The following is a 17846-nucleotide window of genomic DNA, read 5'->3' on the forward strand; positions in this document are numbered from 1 at the left end:
CAACTTCTTTAACGTTCTGTTCACTTTGACAAAGACATTCATCTCACTCCATACCAGTCCTTTATGTACCAGGGACTTTGTACAGTGTGTGCAATGCTATGGGGTTTTCTGTACCCATCGGCACTCATAGAATACAAAGGGTTAACCTATTTGTCTACTGGTACCTGGTGGGTCTTGTGCAAGGTCTATGGGGATTTCAAAATCTTGCAAGGAACAGGCTAACCCTTTCACTGCCAGGGACTATGGCTACTGTGTACAATGGTATAGGGGTTTACTGTGCCAATTTGGCACTCAGTATCTCACCTGAGAACCAGTAAATTGGGAACCATCGGTCCCTCTTCCAGATCCAAACCTGAGGCCAAAGAAGATGTCGGGTGCGATGATATTCCCAGCTTTGTTCAGACCTGTTGCTGCTGATGTGTACTGCTCCTCTGCCTCCTCCTTTGTAGGCTTTTCTATAGTCCAAGATTTTATACACACATTACTACAATATCACACACATAATGTGTATATTATGTAATTTTGTGCTTTAATAGGAGTCAATTGCGCAAAGCAGATGCACAACTTTAGTGGCCATTGTTGAAGCACATTTTGTTTTATGTCACTATGTGAAATTTGCCTTATCATACATCCTACTATACAAGAGGAAATTCTCCATGAGTAATTTTCTGTCCCTGGCCTGGTAAGATGAATTTTGCTTGTTTTTAACCCTGTGGAATTAAAATATGAAGTGGTATTACAAACAGCCAAAATTTAATGTGTTTTTATATTCTGCTAGTTTCATGTTGTGCAAAATGCACAAAAATTTCAATTTTTACAGTACTTACGAAGTTACTCTTTGTAATGTCAGAAGGCAAACCATAATTTTTGTAGCCAAGCAAGAGTATGTCATTGGATGCTATTCAGACTTTCTGTGCACATATCTGCACACAAAGAACTTACGGTACCTTGCTATATCACATTTCAGCATAACCATGAGGACAGTGTCAAATGTAATCACACAAATTTGTGACTTAATTAATGGACACAATGCAACAATTTCATACATCACATTAACAAGCTACCAGAAGCTGGGATGTCTAAATTGTGCAGACTACAAGCAAAAGAAACATGAAAACAAAATCACATGCACAGTTCATATGCAGTTATAAGCAACTCATGTGCACAAATTTGGGGTTGATGAGACTTCTGGAATATGAACTTTGACCTTCCACAACATTTACAAGGATGAAGCATCAGCATAAGTTGCACTTCTTTTGCAGAAAATGGGTTTGCTTCTTGATTTCTGAATTTTTACTTTATTGTAACGAGAGTTTCCTTATTATCACGTTCGTTATAACGGGAGTGCACTGTAATGCATGCATGAGATTAATTACACACGGTATAATTAAATCAAATTTGCTCTGAAGGCTGACCTTCATTCCTGGCTGGAATACCCACCTGTGTTTGTGTCAGCGCCACGCATCTCCTCAAGCCTTTCCCTCATTTCGTCCAGCGTTTCTGTGCCCTCCGTCTCTGTGCCGACATCAAGGGTCTCCTTTGTCTGTGTTTCTGCCTCTCTTGGTTTGACCACCTCAGGAGGCTGTTGCAGTTTCATGACTGTCTCGTAGTGGATCTGTGCTGAGGTCGGCAACAGAGGGCGTGCATCGGGGTCATGGAGGGTTTCGTCATATGTTCCTTCAAGTTTATAGGAAATAACGTGTGGAAAGACAAACAGTCATATCATATCATGCATGAACTTCAAGACATGGTTATTCACAAAATTATGATTTCATATGATCACAAATATCACTTGACCCTACCAAACTCATGCACACTTGTAAACAGTAAATGGATTAAACACTGCTTACTCTCATCTGCAATCTGGTTGTCTATTTAAAAAGAATGTCAGTTCTCAGCAAGTTTCGCTTGTTATACAGTACATGAATAATGAGGTCTAGCACTATTGGTATATTTCTTTTTCTCTCTCATGCAATTCACTTCATACTGCATTCTTTCAATCAGATAATGTTCAGTACAAAGTGACACACAGTTTACCAGTTACGTAATTTGGGAAATTACTTGTACCCCTACAAATTGCTGCTATTTTGTTTCCACTCCAATGCAGTGCTGGAATTGAATCATATACATGTGTCATCCGATTTCAGAATAGACTGTCTTCATAGAGTACTTGGAAACACTGGGTCAAGATGCTTTAAAAATGTTTCATTGCAGTCCTCAATGATCATTTGAATGGAGAAATGAAACGGAAAGACAGAGAGAAGTCTCTAGCCTTCTACAGGAACTCAGGAAACCACCTGGTAGACATGCAGTCCCATATAGCTGCATTTGTGTGGGTATTCTGGTTGGCTCACCAATTTAATTTTCAGAATATAGTGCTCAAAATACTGTTGCTATACCAAGATATTTATGATTAACAAAAGACAATGATTTGGGAGATCTTATCATAACATTTCAGATTTAGTCAAAGTATATCTGCATCAGTAATCTACTCAAGACATTGATGTAAATCTTAAAGATGACAGTTTAAGATAAGGGAGGCCAGTCCTGGTTTTCTTTCCCCACCTGGTTTGATGGCATAGCCTCTCCCAAGATCATCCACCTGAGTCTCCACATCATGTCTTTCCACTGGTGAAACTCTGGATGGTGGACTGGGTTGAGAGACCAGCTAAAATGCAAGGAACCAAGGTATACTATAAGTCCAGATTTTGATGCACAAATATGAACTTGATATCGGTTACAGTGGACTCCCGTTATCACGAAGTCCTCGGGACCGGCAGTTTTCTTTCGTTATAACGAAATTTCGTTATAACCAAATGAATAAACAATAAAAATACATAGAGTTGATAATGTTGCGGCCCTAAATTTTATTTCGTTGTAACCGGAATTTCGTTATAACCGTGTTCGTTATAACGGGAGTGCACTGTATTATCAATTTGTTTGACATTCTTGGGGTGTTAAAATAAATTGTATGGTATGCGTTCATCTGACGTTCAGATAATTGTAATTAGGTCACACTGAAAATCCATCAGCCATTCACAATCAAAATTTCATGACAACATCCTGAATGACTGTGCCAGAAGAAAGTTGAAAAACATTCTGACTAATATGTGGTATGTGGCATGCACTGTCAGTCAACCTGTTAATCATACCATCCACTCACAAAACTTCATAAACATCTTAATAGACAAGTTATATCTTCTTGCATGTCTTTGGGAATATGGTGGAAATTAATCTCTATTTGTGTGTTGTTGTTTCCTTGTTTGTCTGTCTGTCTGTTTTTGTGTGTTTGCCAAAAGGAGAGGTGGACAATAAGGGCAAAGCTTGAAATCTGAAGCACATACTTTTGATTTATGTGCAGTTCCTCCTTCAGCCCACGTCGATGAAGTGGAAGATTTCTCCGTCCTGGGCTTCACCACCAAAATCTGGTTCCTCTGGGGGGTGTCACGCCCCTCTCCTTCCCTCTCTTGCTCGCCCTCCTCCCTGGGAGATTCCAAATCCTGTACACCGATGTCTCCATTTTCTGCCGAGTCATTTGTCTCCTCGTCTCTGTTGCCCTGCTTGGAGTCTGCTTGCCTGTTGACATATTTCACCCGCTTCTTCCTTGGAAGTCCCTGTGTTTCTGACAAAGTTTTGGCCCTATTGGCTGCTTGTTCACGCCGTCTTTGTCTGATGGGGGGAAAAAAAAAGAAAAATTTTTGTGATTGAAAGAATAGACATAAAAAAGAGCACTTCAATAATGACGAAGCACAATACCTGGAGGACAATTATAAAACAAGGCACCCCCACACAACATAAAACAACACAACCGTAATAAAAGGAGGAAAGTCACACTAAATTGCAAGTCATGTTTTGTTTTCTGCCATAGATATCCACACTTAGAAGGATGTAATTTGCAGTGACAAAATGCTGTATGGATGCTGTTTAGTACAGTGCACTCCTGTTATAATGAACATCGAACATTGTTACAATGAAATTCATGATACAATGATATACAAATTCAGGTCCCAAAATTATCATTCTAAGACTCTTTATGTAATTTACTATTCAGTTTTAACCAAATTTTGATATAATGAAAGAATAGTGCCAGTTCTGAGGACTTGATCATAATGACATTCGCCTGTAAAGCAACCTTGTGGCTTTTTTCTATTTGCGAGAAAAAACACTGGCAAACCTTGACGTTGATGCAAGTTCTGGTGCCCTGGGTGTGGCTCTCAAGAGTGGCATTGGCTCCCCAGTCTGTCTTCTCAACTCCTGCTCTGCCTCCAGCTCCTGCCTCCGCTTCTCCTCCTGGTAGGCCAGGAGCTCCTCCCTCGAGATGAGAGGGAGAGCAGGCTTCTGGTGTACCACTGGATGGAAGAGCACAGGAGGGTTGGGATCTTTTGCTTGCAGAAGGGGCAGCTTGATCGGCGCCCTCTCACGATCAGGGTGGTTCCCTGCAGGCGGTTTGCTGAGGATGTGTAGGGGCTGCATCAGCACTGGCTGGTGGCCCGCCAGCCTCTTCTCAGGGTCAATTCTAAGCAATGGAATGTCGATCGTGTCTCTATAATGGTTTTGCTGAGTTCTCCCTTGCGAAGTGGAATTCACCCACGCTTCACGAGGAGTGTGACGTACTGGTGCGACCATCCCTACACTGTGTGGAACTGTGGGTTTTGGTCCCATGCCATGCGAAGTGCTGGGATGGTCAACTTGAGACCGTGATGTGATTGGGTTGAAGTGGGGCTGCTGCGGCAGGGGTTGACGAAAATTAGTTTGTGGGGGAATTCTCAACAATGGCATACCACCAATCCTTTGCACCGGAAGCTCAGAATCTGCATAGAGAGGTGGGCCATGAGTACTCTGCGAATCAAATGTAAACGTCTGCTTGTACCTTGGTGGAGCAACATTTCTGCTGCTAATAATATCTTCCTCCCCACGGGGAGTAGCCCTAAGGAGGATTATATCTTGCTTTCCGGGAATATCAATTCTTGCTCCATCCCTCTCCCTGGTCGGTACCATATCATATTCAGAGCTATCTCCGCCATAGCCCTGTACTTGACTTCTATACCTTGAAGGCTCTTTGGGTACGGTGAGTAGAGGTAACCCTTGAATCAAGCCGGGAATGTTTTCCTTGTCTGATTGAGGGTCTACTTCCCGTGCACTTTCCAAGTCCTCAAGACGCAAGGCTGGAACACCAGTGGTATGATGTGACTGTGAAGACTCCTCAGGTGTGATTTCAATGTTCATCCTCTGGTTCCTTGGGTCCATGTTCTTAGCATTACCTGCAAAGACTTCTCCCCCATCCGCATTTTTCCTCGCTGCGTCAGGTTCCAAAGAACTGTTCATGCCAGCATCAGGGCGTTGACCTGCTTGATGATTTGCAGAGCTAGCATCATGGGGGTCTCTTCCTCCCTGCTGCATTTCAGCTTCTCTGATTTCTGCATCCTGCAGGGAGTGACCTGGTAGTGACTGGAGATCCTTTAGGAGCAGGGTGCCTCCGGTTTCCAGCATACTCATCATAGACTGGTGCTGAGCCTGAACAGAAATGACAATAAATGCAGTACAATTCTCACGTCATCTTGAAAAAATACCACCTCCTTGTCAACTTTATCCTTTTATACTTTATGCTTTGTCCTTTATCAAACAATGAAATATGACTAACTTTCCATTTTTTGTTCCACTCTTAACAGCTTTGCTCCTTGACAATTAACTACAGTAAAAGTGGACATTTTCACGCATTTCGCACAAGTAACAAGCATGAAAATAACAGCATGCAAATATTTTTGCTTGTGATAATGTTGTGATGATGTGGAATGGAATACATGCACAATCTATTATACCCGGGCAAGTGCGAAAAAATCACTCGTGTGAAAATATCCACTTTAACAGTACTCTGAAGAAGATATAAAAAGTCAATGGTAAATTCTGTTTTCAGATATAGCTAGTGTCTAATCATTATTGAATGAGTTATCAGTACATTACAGTGCAAGAACTTTTTCATATTTTTGCTGTTGTTTTTTCTACTTATGCTTTCAAAGACACTTAATTTTACCTCCATTATTCTCCTCACTTCAGACCTGACAAGTCTCTGAATGTCTCCTCCTTTTTTCTTCCCTCCTCCATTCTTTGCCGCTGCAGATGCCTCGTTTGCTTCTTCCTGGAGAGTAGATGCATCTGCAGCGAGTTTCCCATTCTCATCTGCATCTTCCATGGAAGATCTGAATTTCAATGCCAAATGGGGACGGAAAATATACACAAATGAGAGTATAAAGCATGTTAATACAACTAGGCCATAAAGACTGGTAATAATTTCCAAAAGAATAAGATGGAAATTATTATGCAAACACAGCCTGCACTCGGCTTCGTACACTCATGTATGAGCTACAGAATGCTGATGGTAGTGACACGGCACAGGTGGGTGTAACCCCGTCGCGGGGCGCTGTAACACAGTAACAGCCCTTTACGGTACGTATTTGTCCGTATGGGGTCGCTGCTGCGGTTAAGGTGGGTGGTGCACCAGTTAGCTACAGATTCTAGAAAGAACTAAAATGTATAACACGTTAGACGACTAACTAAACGTTAAGAGTATAACTTCGTGCGTGTAAGCGCCTAAGTCTTCCTTTAATTTTAGCCTATTGTAAGACAAAGTGGACACGGGCGGGCGCCGGGCCGCGTGTTTTTTTTAGACGGCGCAGATTGGGGACCCTAAAAATCTATTGGGGACCCTATCCCTAAACCTAACCCTAATCCTAATCCTAACCCTAACCATCAAACCATAACCCTAACCCTAACCCTAACCCTAACCAAAAACCCTAACCCAACGTTTTTCCCATAGGTTTAACACGCGCCATGCCCCAATCTGTGCCGTCTTAAAAAAAAACGCCGCCGGGCCGGGCGACGGCGCAGTGTACTTGTACAGACGACAACACACACTAAATTCAGTGACTGGGACTACAGACCAACAAAGAGCTAGTTAGAGCATTCATGAACCGTCGACGAAAATTTAAAAAAAAACATCAAAAAACGTTCGTAAGTTATCACATCCCTACACCCATGTTTTGTGTATGAACATAGGAGTTCTACATACATCACACAATCTTCGTACACGGCCTGCCGTATCAAAAATTTGACATGCTCTTCGATCTGTCCACGGTATCCACAAAAATGTTTACTGTTACTCGACTGCGTAAAAACGTCCAGTAGAGGGCGTAATCTCCATAATAAAAATGAAAATAATGGTGATTAAAGGGACTGTACAGTACTGGTTGAGGTAGGGATTCATGTTTTGAACATTCCTATGTGAGATAATGACAAGCCTCTATGAAATATGAAAGAGCATGTAATTTCAAGAAGGATTCAACGTTTATTTGATGAAAATTGGTTTTCAAATGGCTGAGATATCCAAAAAAGTGCTAATAATAAAAGGCGACATGCCCCAACTTTATTAGTATCTCTTTGTTTTACATTGTTTTTGGATATCTCAGCCATTTCAAAACCGATTTTCATCGAATAAAGTTTTGATACCCCTTAGAACCACATGCTCTTTGACATCTCATAGAGTGGTTTCTGAATATCTAACAAAATGTTGAAAGCTAAATCTTCACCTCGACCAGAACTGTACACACCCTTTAAACAAAAACAAAAACAAAAACAAGAAAGGAAAGGGGGGAGGGAATTACCGGTACCTCCAAATTGTAGGCCTATAGTAATACACAGGCTGTTTTCACTCTTCTCAATATTTTTCTTCCTAAACACTGAGGAGAGGTAATCGCCATAAAGTTTTGAAAAAGTCAGATTTTGTGTATGAACATTTTATTTAAAAAAATAAATAAATCCATTAATGAACTGAGAAAAATATAATATATACAGCCTAGATTTTAAGTACCGGTACCCAGGTACAGTCTCCTTTTTTTTTTTTTTTTTCATTCAGGCACCGAAATAAAATCATCAACCGGTATCCCTGCTTTTTCATAGGCCACCTTGAGGAGATATATAAACAGATGTGATTTTTTTATTTATTCATTTTTTGTTTTCTGTTTCTTTACACCAATTCCTCTTACATTCCTCTTACATTATCAGTATCGGTAGGTTATATACCTACATGTACCGGTAACTATACACAGCCCACTCGCTGTAAATACAGTGACTGGGCTGTGTAGTTAATGTACCGGTACTTATTTCTGTTGGCAACTAACACACTGAAGTATTGAGCTTGAGTTTGAATGCAGAATTACGGGTATCGTATGTGGTCACTAGGGAAGCCATTATGGTTTAGGGTATCCTAATACAAGTCAGCAATACTAGTAATAGCCTAAATGACTACGGTACGCGGTGATGTTAAAGTAGCCTAAAAGGACAATAGTCTTGCTGCTGTATAAACAGACTTGAACCTAGGACCTAAGAAATAAGAGTTCATGGTCTTTACCACTGAGCCATGCTTCAGGAATAAATCTGTAGGTGTCACAATGATCATTAGGAGAGCTTGAATGCACCCAAAAAACAGATAAATGCCATTTTTATAGTTTTTACGGTCATCATCAAATAGGGAAAAATCTTGAATCTTTCCGTGATACTGCACTCATCACATAACAACAAGTATTTTTGAAGGTATCATTAAAATCATCACACATATTCTAATCATTCATTTCCTTTTCAGCAGCTTCATGTTATCTCAAATATAGTTGATGAAAATTGATACCAGTATATCATTTGTTTCTTTTTTATTCAAACTCTTCATTGCTTAAATGAGGAGAACATGAAAGCAAACCAGTCAAACGGTGAAGACTACAGTCAACCATTTCCTCTGATGACAACATACAGTCCTTGCAACTGATGTGAGCAATCTTACAGTCAGCACATATTCAAACATTCACAAACACAAACAAGCACAAACAAGTTAACGTTTAATAATAAAAATGGTCATAATGATCCAGCCTTTTTTCAGTTCATTATACACTCTAAAACATATATTTAAAAAAATATTTATTTATAGCATACAAATGTAGGTGTATGTATGCATGTATGTACGTATATGGTTTGTTTCATTTTCCATCTGAGAAGATGGTTAGATAGCCCATGTTCAGCCTCACTAGCTGGTCTTCCACGGAGTCCAGTTGGATGCGAGGTGGGACCACTTCACCAGGTGATACACCCTGCTCTTTGCGATGAATAAATGAAGTGGGATCTTTTATGTGCATGAATTGTGACTCTCTCACACAAAGGACCTCCATTTTATGTCCTACCCGAGGGACAGAGTGTTTTGCCTCTTGCTAGAGGGGATGGTATATGATTACACACAACATTGCTCAGTCAGACTCAGGAAACGAAGGCAGGTCCTTTGGATTCGGAGGCAAAAGTGCTACTGACTGAGCCAAGTCACATAAATGTATGTACAATGTACATATCATATGCATACGAGTGTTATATCATATGAGGGCACTAAAAATTTCAAAGCAAACTTTGCAACAGCCTTATTTGAAGCTTCAGGAAAAGCATCTTGAGTTACAAAGTTTGATAGCAGATAGATTTGATTGAAGTCTTTGTAGTGTCAACCTTTTTTTCTTTTCAGGAAGTGATGATTTATACTCCATGAGCAAATATGTAATGTTTGCAATTTAGAGCGATGATATAATATTAACATGATCTCCCTCTCTCTCTCTCTCTCTCTCACTCTCTCTCTTTCTCTCTCTATTAAGAAAGGGTACAATCCACATGGCATCTTGACTAGCAAGGATCATCAGCATTGCCATTAAAGGGTGTGACGACATTAATACAGGGAATGCTACAACTTTGGACACTAAGCTTTGATTTTTTTTTCTCCAAAAGTGCATTATTGCAATGAAAAGCAGGCATCTGCATTCTGGTTCAAGCACAAGCTTCCCTGTACTAAAGAACTGACAATCAATCTGCTTTGGGAAAATTCTTTCATCACAAGCACACTTTTGCAGACAAATATAGCAAGCCATGCAACATACCACAACAAACACCACACCTACACAATGGGGGTGCACATCACAAGTTTGACACCCATAAATCATACAGCCCACGAGTCACAGAGCCCACGAGTCATAGAGCCCATGAGTTTGACACTAAGCAAACAAGGCCAAGGAGACCGACAAAGTAAGCCCCGTGTTATAATGTCGAACTCGTGGGCTGTTTTCACCTAGTGTCGAACTCATGGGCCTTATTTGCCCATTGTCGAATTCATGGGCTGTATGACTTATAGACCTTTTTTTAAATGTCGAACTCATGGGCTGTACAACTCATGGGTGTTGGTCCAGTGGGATGACCCCGAAAAGGAGACATTGTAATGGCAACATTCGTGATCTGTTACAAAATATTTCTCATGCATTTATTTCAAGTTTTCCTTGAAAAAGAAGAAAAAAATAGCATTTCGTAACAATGCAAGTTGTGCACCACTTTTCCCGATCAATATCCTCATGCAACATGCATCTTTTCAAACACAGAAAATTCTGTTTGTAATATTGGCAGTAATCACCTTAAAATCATCTATTTAATAACTTCACTGAGTTGAATTCATTGCACAAAATATAGTTTATTACTCAATCACACTACAGAGAAATGCCTCAATTCATGTGTTGTTAAAACTGGTAACAGATTTCATCGCTACAATGCTACATCGTAATACATCTCATCTGTTACAAGTACATTTCAAAAATACAAGTGTGAAACTAGAAATGTCGCTATGGCGACTGTTATGCCTCCGCCATAATGCATGATTCTCCTAATAGGTCTAGATAGTACATGTGGACAATGTGTGATTACATTTTCACAAAACTGGCAAAATATTGAAATGACAAGTTTGTCACAAATGTGTTGAATGTTCACCTTCCTTGACCTTGGTTTAATTGGATGAATAGGAGAGCATGTATTTGGGGATTTAAGGACTTTAACTTGACTTTGACCCATTCATACATTTATGCATTGAGTAATTTTCATGGTACCGGTACGGAGAAAAAGTGCAATTTCTGTACTGAATAGTAAATTGTTACCATGTTCATCTGGCCTTTGACCCTAAAATTCATAAGATAATCACTTTCAGGTAGAACATGCATAGATATGCAGTAAGTTTCACGATAAATTGAGCCACTTCCGAGATATGGAGGAAAAAGTTAGTTCAGCACTTTCACTTGATCTTTGACCTTTTGACCTTTGAGGCAATAAAAAAGAAAAAGAAAAAAAAACTCTCCAGAGAATTTCTATGAGGTTACACATGCATACACCAAGTGTAAAAAAAAAAAAAATACTAATCCTGCTGGCATTGCATGAACATGAGGGAAATAGTAAAATTTTGAAGTGTTGCACTTGACCTTTGACCCCTGACCTTTGACCCCATGAACCCTACATTCTCTAGATAATCACTGCCAGTCAGTACATGTATATATACTATGTTCCATGAAGATACCTTGAACAATTTTCCAATTTACAGAGAAAAAAAAAGAAGTTTTAATACTTTTACTCGACCTTTTGACCTTTGACCTTCGACCTCATGACCCAAACTTTCACCAGAGAATCTAAATTGGGTAATACATGCATACACTAAGTTTCAAGAAAATATCTTCAGGCATTGCATAGATATGGTGAAAATAGTGAAATTTTATGTATTTGACCTTGACCTTTTGACCTTTGACCTTGAGCACGTGCACCCAAAAGTTAATAGGCACAACTTCACCCCCTAATACACATACATGCCAAGTTTCATTAGGATACCTCAACAGCTTTTGATAGTTACCTTGTCCACAAAATTCATTACGGACGGACGGACGGAAGGACGGACGGACGGACGGACGGACGGAAGGACGGACGGACGGATGGACGGACGGACAACCCGAAAACATAATGCCTCCGGCACCACTCCGTGGCGGAGGCATAAAAATAGTTCATACAAAAGAGGAGGAGGAGGAGGAGAAGAAAGGAGAAGGAAGAAGAGGAAGAAGAAAAAGAAGAAGTAGTAGAAGAAGAAGAAGTAGAGGATGAAGAAAAAAGGAAGAAAAAGGAAAAAAGAAGTAGAAGAAAAAGGAAAGAGAAGAAATAGAAGAAAAAGGGAAGAAAAACAAGTAGAAAAGGAAAAGAAGAAAAGGAGAAGGAGAACAAGAAAAGGAGGAAGTAGAAGAAGAGGAAGAAGTGGAAGAATAAGGGTGCGTTCGAGCGCTCTAAAGCGAACCAAAGCGAACTGAACCAAAGCGTACCGTACCAAACTGTGCCAGTTTCGGAGCGTTCGAGCGCTCTGTTGAGAAAGCATACCTCAAGAGTTATTTTTAGAAAAGGCCACACATTTTTGTAACAAGAATGTCATTCACCTGGTGCTTGAACTACTTACAGCTGTCCCGAACAATGAGAATGATGTTTTTGCATTGTGACGTATTCGCATGATACGCACATGCTTTACAGCGAACTTTTGGTACGCTTTTGGTACGCTTTTGGAGCACATCGGGAAGTGGTCCACTTTTGGCTCGGTACAGTACAGTATGGTACACTTTAGGAGCGTTCGAGCGCTCCTCTGGTGAGGGTACGGTACGGTACGCTTTAGGAGAGCGCTCGAATGTAAGAACGTAACCCTAAGAAATAATGCGAAGACAAAGTGGAAGAAGAAGTAGTAGAGGAAGAGTGAATGAGGTATGATGAGTATCCACAGTATTTTGTATAATGCAACGAGGCATAGAAAAGGGTGAGACAGAGCTCTCATTTAGGCACAATTTGGTGTATCTACAGATATAACATTTCAATTGTTTGACAGTAATCAATGAATCTGGCTTAAAGGACATATTGGATAGAGGATGTTAGTAAATAAATAGAATGGAAAAATAAAATTATTAGTATTATTGAAATGTGAATGATATTAAATTCCTAGGTCACATTTTGATAGGAAATTATGGATCTGAGATGTGCTTTTCTTCACTTATAGTGATGTAATATCAATGACTATAATAAGTATGTCACGGGAAACAAACATACAATTACGACATTACATTTATGATTATACAGTGTCATGAGTAAATAAAGACAGTGATGGTGTGCATCACACATTATTCCAATAGAAATATTTCTACAACTAATGGATATATAAAACTAAACATTGCCTATAACCAGCACCAATTGTTACTTGCTATAAATGCAATGCTTGTTTAGAATGGGAATATTACAGATATGTTGTCACATTATCTACTAAAGTGAAAATATTACCCCCTTCTTAAGGGAAAAATGAAAAAAAATAGAGCCACTCTCATAAACTGGCAATATTTAAAGTAGCCATGATTACAATGTTATATCAATTACAGGTTTACTCCAATTTCCTTCCCACCCTTCCCCCCCCCCCCAAAAAAAAAAGCAAAAACAAAACAATAATGTCCCTGCCAAAAGAGACAGAAAAAGGGAGAGAGAGAATAAACCTTATACACTGGCATAATGCATTGATCGCCTCTGTACCATATGTCACAAGACTTTCCACATATATATATATTTTTTTTTTTTTTCAAGCTCCTGTTTAATATATTTTTTCTTCTTTTACAACCACATAACTCTGTAGCGACATCATCACAGGGACATCACAGTCACATGAATTTGTTTGGTTTCCATGTTCTTATGCACCTTGTGATTCGAGCTGAAATATAACTTTACATTTTTCCCATCATCACGGGACAGTACATTCAAAATATTTCTCTTTTTCTTTATTTCAAGCCCTTGGAATAATAAATTTGTTTGCTTTTCAATACTTGATGCATTCTGGCAAGTCCCTGACAAATTTGCAAAGAGATGGAGTTGAGAACTGATAAAAGATCCAGATATGAAGATATTCTGATGTCTCTCTGTGTATAACTTCTCAAATTATCAGTTCATACAAAGTCTGTTTTTTTTAACTGATGTTACAAGCTAACATGTTTGAATGTACAATGTAAAATCAAAGAGAAAAGAGACTACAATAATATAAGCATTTAGTGGGAATAAATCATATCTTATTTCTTTTGTTACTTAGTATAAACATACAATGTAATATGACCAGAGATTTAACAAAATCATGTAGATAACTACAAAAACTACTGTATACAATTACTGTCTATAATACAACATGATAAAACATGTCACAGTTACAATCAAAAGCATCATTGATAACTTAAGTGAGAGAGCAAAAATGTGTCTCTAAAGAAGATTTTAATACACTGACATGCAGAAAACTAGCTTAAGCTTTCTATTGCACAATGTGGCAAGCACACAACCTAAAATAATGCAAATCAGATACATGTACACCGGACATGCACATACACATGTACTCCAAACCAGACCATTAGTAGTGCCGAACATGATTTTGCTACAGCCTGCAAGACAACTCCAAATGATCCCTACATCAAGTAATCAAAGGATAATTTGCCGTGGGGTCACATGTAGGCAGCATAATCTTGGATCATTTTAAATTCCAATCATCTCAGGATTATTTGTGTCATATGACCAGGCACACACCATAATGCCATGCAGATACATGTGCACATTTAACATGCACATACTCATGTCGCAAACCAGGCTAATCATGCATTTAGGAAGTATATTCCCTGAATCACTTTTCAATCTCAATTAATATTGGGGTCATTTGTGAAAAACAAGCTTTTGAAACATGTGGGTTTTAATTCTGTCAAGTTGTGGCCGCTGAATCATTGATAAATAGGCTGATTTCATACTTACATGTACTTACACAATGAAAGATTTATAGTCTACTACAATCACTTGACTTTGTATTAATGTGACTCTAATTGATATAATAATTTCCAAACTAAATATAATAAATTGAAAGATTGAATAACTTTTTTACCTTTTGTCCAATTTCAGAAAAAAAAAAACATGTTCTTCTTGAGTAAACTTTAGATACTGTCTTAACATTCAATTGGACACAAAGTGGAGGTTATCTATAAGTATTTGACTTTAACTTCAGCAGTCAAATGGCTTTGGTACATAATATGACTTGTAGACAAGTCAAATACAACTAGAACAACTTTGTATGTTACATTGTAGTTGTATTGGCGTCATTTGGTGGAGAAGATTTTTGGCAAGTTTTCATGACTTCTTATTCATCATGTCCATACAATTGGTGACATATTGGAATTTGTATATTCCAGAACAAACAAAAGTCAAAGCTCAGTGTCCTGAAAAATCGAATTTGTTTTCCATAATTACACTGCAACATAAATGTTGAGCAAAAGAAGGACCTAAACATTGTACAACATCTGGTCAGAATGAATTCCGATATAGATGTCTGTTACATGCAGAATGGCAAGAGAGCTATTTTATATTGCAAGCAATATACACATATTTAACCAGAATGATATTTTGCAAAACTGGGACTTGCCGGATAATTTCGCAAAAAAATGGCTGATTTTGCAATCAAGAACTTATGTGATGTAAAGATATTTATTGTTTCCTTTCCTCAGGTTATGATACACAGCACAGCACATTTGTGTCACAGGAATATTCTGGTTAGTATTCACAGGGACGAGTCTGTACCTTAAATGTGAAATTGTATGATATTAACATCACCTTACATTTTGGCATATATTCAAAGGTCACAATGAACTTGCACTGACATGTTTACAAACAGTCTTTGTTTTGTTGTTCCTTTTAACAAATATTTCATAGTACATACATTTTAAATTGCTCAAGAAATTCTGTCATGCTAACAAAGCCATATCTTTGCTAAGGATATATGCAAAGTACCATAAATGTAAAACAGATTACTTGTTCATTATCTCAAAAGAAACCATTCATATCATATTATCAAAAAGAAAAGAGTGTTTCTCAAGGTACAATGTGTATTGCATCTCATTAAAAACTAAATTTGGTTCAGAAGTAAAAATATATAAAATGTAGTTATATTGTAGAGTACAATTGTGATTAATACCAACTTGGCAGTACATACAATGTAGAATGTTAACACCATTCATACATATTTGCTTTGAGAATAAGCTTTGCGGTATATCACGTTTCAATTTAATGTAGACAAAAACATAATGCATTCTACAGTGTACAAATCAAACCTTTGGGAGATCATCAAAAGGGTCACCAAATAACCTAGCTTCCATGATATACAGGCTGCCTACCTATTTAATGACAACTGAAGCATGCCTTTTAAGGATTGAAATAAAAATATCGGTACAAGAAAAATCTAAAACTATTGTTGTTGCTGTCCAGCATGAATGGGTCTACACTGAACTTCGACATGCTACTACTATTGACCTTACCAAGCTTACGTCCACATGGAACATGGTCAACCATGGCAGGAATAGCTCACAAAATGGGCTAGTACCGGTGGGAGGACCAATTTGTATAACAATGACAGAATCTAAGATATCCTTCTACCTGAAATTACAGACCTAGTTTGGATGAGATGCCAGCAAATTTGCTCCCTCCTTTTTTGACATATCAAACTCGGAAGCAAAAACAAATCATCCCGAATTATTGCTCTATCATTTCTATCATTAGCTCTTTCAATCTGATTGCTTCAGCTAAGGCAAATAAATGAACCTAAACAGAGGGACAATGCTAGTTAAATTCTTGTGATTCTATCATTGACCATCATAACGGATGATTACACAACTTAGATGGTAAAGAAAGAAATCTCCACAGTTCTGACAAGCTTGGCGACAGGCTAGTCTTATATCACAGGATGCAAAACCACAAATGTTGAAGCCACAATTCCAAATAAAAACTTACAGTGTGCTGCAGATTCCACACAGAGACATGTAGGACATGCCAAGACCTCCCATCGGCTGTTCCAGTGTTTCGTGAGGACCAAATGCTTTGCTAGCGCGGTCACAGCACTCAAAAAAGTACTACTATTGCAGTCTTCTTTAATCTATACCGGGTGTCCCAAAAAAAGCGGAACAGTGGATTTTCAGTACCTTGCGGTCTAAAAGTGATATATTTTTTGACATCATTAGTAAGAGCATCTTCCGCAGAAGACTATGATACCAAAATCATTAAATTTGGTTCAGTACTTTTTATTCTACGCCAATTTCTGTAAATGCAGTCATTTTCAATTTTTTGCGACTTATGAGATAATAATTTGGGCGCGACACGCGTTCCATACGGTGAATTGTGTACGCTCGTTGATCCATGTCAACAAAAGATAACGCTTTCTATTGGGCGCGTACACACACACACACACAGACACACACACATACACAGTCTTTTTTTTTTCTGTATCTTTTGTTGACATGGATCACTGAGCTTACACAATATTCACCGTATGGATCGCGTGTCGCACTCAAATCATTATCTCGTAAGACGCAGAAATCCGGCGAAATTTGAAAATGACTGCATTTTCAGGAATTGGCGTAGAATAAAAAGTACTGAACCAAATTTTATGATTTTGGTATCATTGTCTTCTGCGGAAAATTCTCTTTCTAATGATGTTAAAAAACATATCACTTTTATAACGCAAGGTACTGAAAATCCACCGTTCCGCTTTTTTTGGGACACGCGGTATAGCAACATAAACTTTATAAGACGATATAATTGCTAAATCTACGCAAGTTTCTTTCTTTCTTTCTTTCTTTTCTTTAATCTGTGACGGTGGGAAGATGAATTAGCTAGGAGTACCCTGTCGCATCCTGTAGCATGTTTTTTTTTTTTTTTTTTCTCTCGCCTTGCATTTGCATTTTTAAAGGGCACAGGATCTTGTAAAAAACTTACATGTCTAAATTCTTTCGATGAAATCTAAAAATGAGTGTTCTCACTGTTTATTTATTTTATGGCTAATGTAGGAGCAAGGATCACAGTAGAAGAAGACAGATTGTTATCAAGTCCTTTCATTTCAGCAAAAATGTCTCCTGCATAACTACAGAAGTTGACATGGTCAGGAG

The 17846-nt window shown here is 38.5% G+C and overlaps 1 protein-coding gene across 1 annotated transcript in view; it reads right to left on the minus strand.

Moving 5' to 3' along the window:
• The window catches only part of LOC139712084 (uncharacterized), a 125014-nt gene that overhangs the window by 12758 nt on the left and 94410 nt on the right, over positions 1-17846 (minus strand). The window contains exons 13-18 of the mRNA XM_071623920.1: positions 6032-6197; positions 4175-5514; positions 3345-3669; positions 2566-2668; positions 1441-1677; positions 304-455 (exon numbers count right to left, since the gene is read on the minus strand). Of these exons, the coding sequence (XP_071480021.1) occupies positions 304-455; positions 1441-1677; positions 2566-2668; positions 3345-3669; positions 4175-5514; positions 6032-6197 (2323 nt within the window). The remainder of the gene's footprint in view (positions 1-303; positions 456-1440; positions 1678-2565; positions 2669-3344; positions 3670-4174; positions 5515-6031; positions 6198-17846) is intronic.

The sequence above is a fragment of the Diadema antillarum genome, unplaced genomic scaffold, assembly GCF_040938485.1.
Source record: "Diadema antillarum isolate AM-2024a unplaced genomic scaffold, OU_Dant_1.0 seq00001755_RagTag, whole genome shotgun sequence".
NCBI lineage: Eukaryota > Metazoa > Echinodermata > Echinoidea > Diadematoida > Diadematidae > Diadema > Diadema antillarum.